Below are 2,708 nucleotides of genomic sequence, written 5' to 3'. Positions count from 1 at the left end.
AAAAAAAAATACGAAAAATCAGCCGGGCGTGCTGGCAGGAGCCTGTGGTCCCAGATGCTCGGGAGGCTGAGGTGGGAGAATCACCTGAGCCTCACGGAAGGTCGAGGCTGCAGTGAGCTGTGATCATGCCTCTGTACTCCATCCTGGGTGACAGAGACCCTGTCTCAAAACAACAACAACAAAAAAATGATTATATGAAATGTCAGGATTAGACAAATCCATAGATACAGAAAATAGAACAGTGGTTGCCAGGGACTAAGGGGGAAGGAGAAATGGGGCAGGGAGTGTGGCAGCTAATGGGTAGAGGGTTTACTTTTGGGGTGATGAAATGTTTTGGAATTAGATAGTAATGATGGTTGCATAAGTTCGTGAATATACTAAAAACTACTGAATTGTTTACTTTTGCAGGATGAATGTTAAGTAATGTCTCACTTTTAAAAACTCCTCATGGCTCCACTGTGCCTCACCACCTATCCAATACAAATAAAATAATCCAACAGACCCAGCAAAAGACAGCTTGTAGGAACACATCCTTGCACACTATCACACTGTCCTCAAAGCTAGCATTCACAGTACTTAATGCTGACCAGCTACTTTACCTTACACTCATCACTTTACTTAATTTTAATCACCACTGTGAGGTAAGTACAACTCTTATCCCTATTTTACAGACGAGGAAACAGAGACAAAATAATCTGCCCAAAGCCGGTCACATAGCTAGGAATCTAAGAGCCAGGCACTGAACTCAGGTCCAACTCCAGCGCTCAAGTTCTTAATCATGTCAAGGGGTAAAGATACATCCTAAAGCATCTTACAATCTTTAAAATATGTTGATTGTCTTAAATCTGTTTTTAAAACCTGTTTCTTGGTACTCGGAGTTTCTTACACTTGTTGAGTCAAGGAAAGCATGACAGAGAGCTTGTGTCATTAAGGAGCACAGTCATGTCAGGCATTAACCATATCGTATTAGGAGACTGGAGACTTTCACACAGCAAGGGACATTTTTACTCTTTCATTTTCAATTGTTTTATATGCCTCAACACATCATTTCACCATGTTTTAATTAGTCCTGAACTTATTGTCAGAATCAAGTCCACATATTCTGACCTAGTTAGCTACAGACTTGACTTAAAGGTCTTGTCAAATACAGTATCTTACCAATTTGATACAAAAGATTACGGAAAACAATTAGCACTGTCTCTTTGTATTCATACAGTCTCACTTTTTGGGAGATCCAAGTAGTGTAAGAACTCAAGTGAACTGGAAATGCTGTCCTGTTCAATTATACCTCATAATCATATGGGGCCCCAGAGTTGCCATGAGTTCCATCCACATGGTATTCAGAACTAGAGATAAACTGGGGTTGATCTAGACTACTGAGGCCCCCTAAACAGAAGTATGAGGTTAAGAAAGAAAAATCTACTGAGGATCTATTTGCCATATATGACATAAGTACTTCACATGTGCCAGCTCATTTAAAATTCATAACTGCCCCATAGCATAAATTGATTTTAACATCATTTGACAGATGAAGAGGCTCCAGAGACCAAGCAAATTGGTCCAAGATTGGTCAGCTTGTAAAGTGAGAGAGATGAGATTCAAACTTAGGTCTCCTCTGCATTTTCTACTACGCCTGCCTCAATTTCATGGACGATATCCACAAAATGTGGACTTTTTTCACTTTTTGTCAGTACAGTTATCCACAATTATCCAGTACAGACATCCACAAAGAGTCCCAAAAGATAACTGTACTGACTTAAGGAAATTTTCTACTATTCAAAGACTAACCCAGAATCTAAAGTGCAGAATGTATCAGAGTTTCAATCAGCTCAAGCTAAATAGTCCGCAAACTTGCCAGTCCTGCCTCCTGCTAACATTCTAAAAGCGGTAACACTCCTCTTCAGAATTATAAAGACCTCAAATACCCACCTACCCCATACTTTTTGTTGTTTAAATCAAACCACATATGATAATCACTGAATAACCTGGAAACATTTTAATAGATTTCACTTAAACATGTAAGACGGATTTGAAGGAGCAAATCCCTATATTAAAATGAAAATTATCATCACACAAAAAAATGTAAAAATATGGTAAAACCCAAAGCTCCCTGATAACAGGATGTTTGTCATCTACTGATTACCTCTCTGCAGCACTAGCTATGTGAAAAATGTGCTCATCTTCATTCTGTAACCGTTCTTTTCGCCTTCTTTCAATGTCATGTCGTAGGTCATTCGGATCTATTATTTTGATCAGAGTCTGAGGAATTTTGACAGAAGACAAACCATTCACATTACTGTTAGTTTGCACAAAGACCATATCTAACAAGAACCTTAATTACAAGTCCTAGATAAGTTATCTTGTATTCATCCTGCTAATGGTATTGTAAACTAATACAGATATTTTGAGACACAACTGACAATAAACAGTCAGAAAAGCTCCTAACATTGAACCAGGATTCCCACCTGTGAGACTCTAACCCAAAGAAAAGATTATCTACCTAAACAGATTCAAAATAGTATATTTAAAATAACAAAAAATAGAAGCTACTCAAACGTAAAAAAAAAAAAATTAAGAGGAAGGGAAGAATGAGTAAATAAATCATGGTAAGCTTAAGTCAAAAGAATAATATACAATCATTTAACTTATGGTAATAAAGACTATGTGGAAGTCAACATAAAAAAGTGCTTTTTTTTTTTTTTTTAAGA

General features: G+C 37.4%; 1 protein-coding gene across 1 annotated transcript in view; it reads right to left on the bottom strand.

Annotated features, from left to right (window-relative positions):
* Positions 1 to 2,708, bottom strand: part of LOC108538881 (uncharacterized protein CXorf23-like) — a 12,598-nt gene that overhangs the window by 5,183 nt on the left and 4,707 nt on the right. Inside the window, exon 4 of the mRNA XM_017887212.1 lies at positions 2,144 to 2,259. Within this exon, the coding sequence (XP_017742701.1) occupies positions 2,144 to 2,259 (116 nt within the window). The remainder of the gene's footprint in view (positions 1 to 2,143; positions 2,260 to 2,708) is intronic.

Source organism: Rhinopithecus bieti, unplaced genomic scaffold (assembly GCF_001698545.2).
Source record: "Rhinopithecus bieti isolate Rb0 unplaced genomic scaffold, ASM169854v2 scaffold_17629, whole genome shotgun sequence".
In the NCBI taxonomy this organism is placed as follows: domain Eukaryota; kingdom Metazoa; phylum Chordata; class Mammalia; order Primates; family Cercopithecidae; genus Rhinopithecus; species Rhinopithecus bieti.
This window is presented reverse-complemented; position numbering and strand designations above follow the sequence as displayed.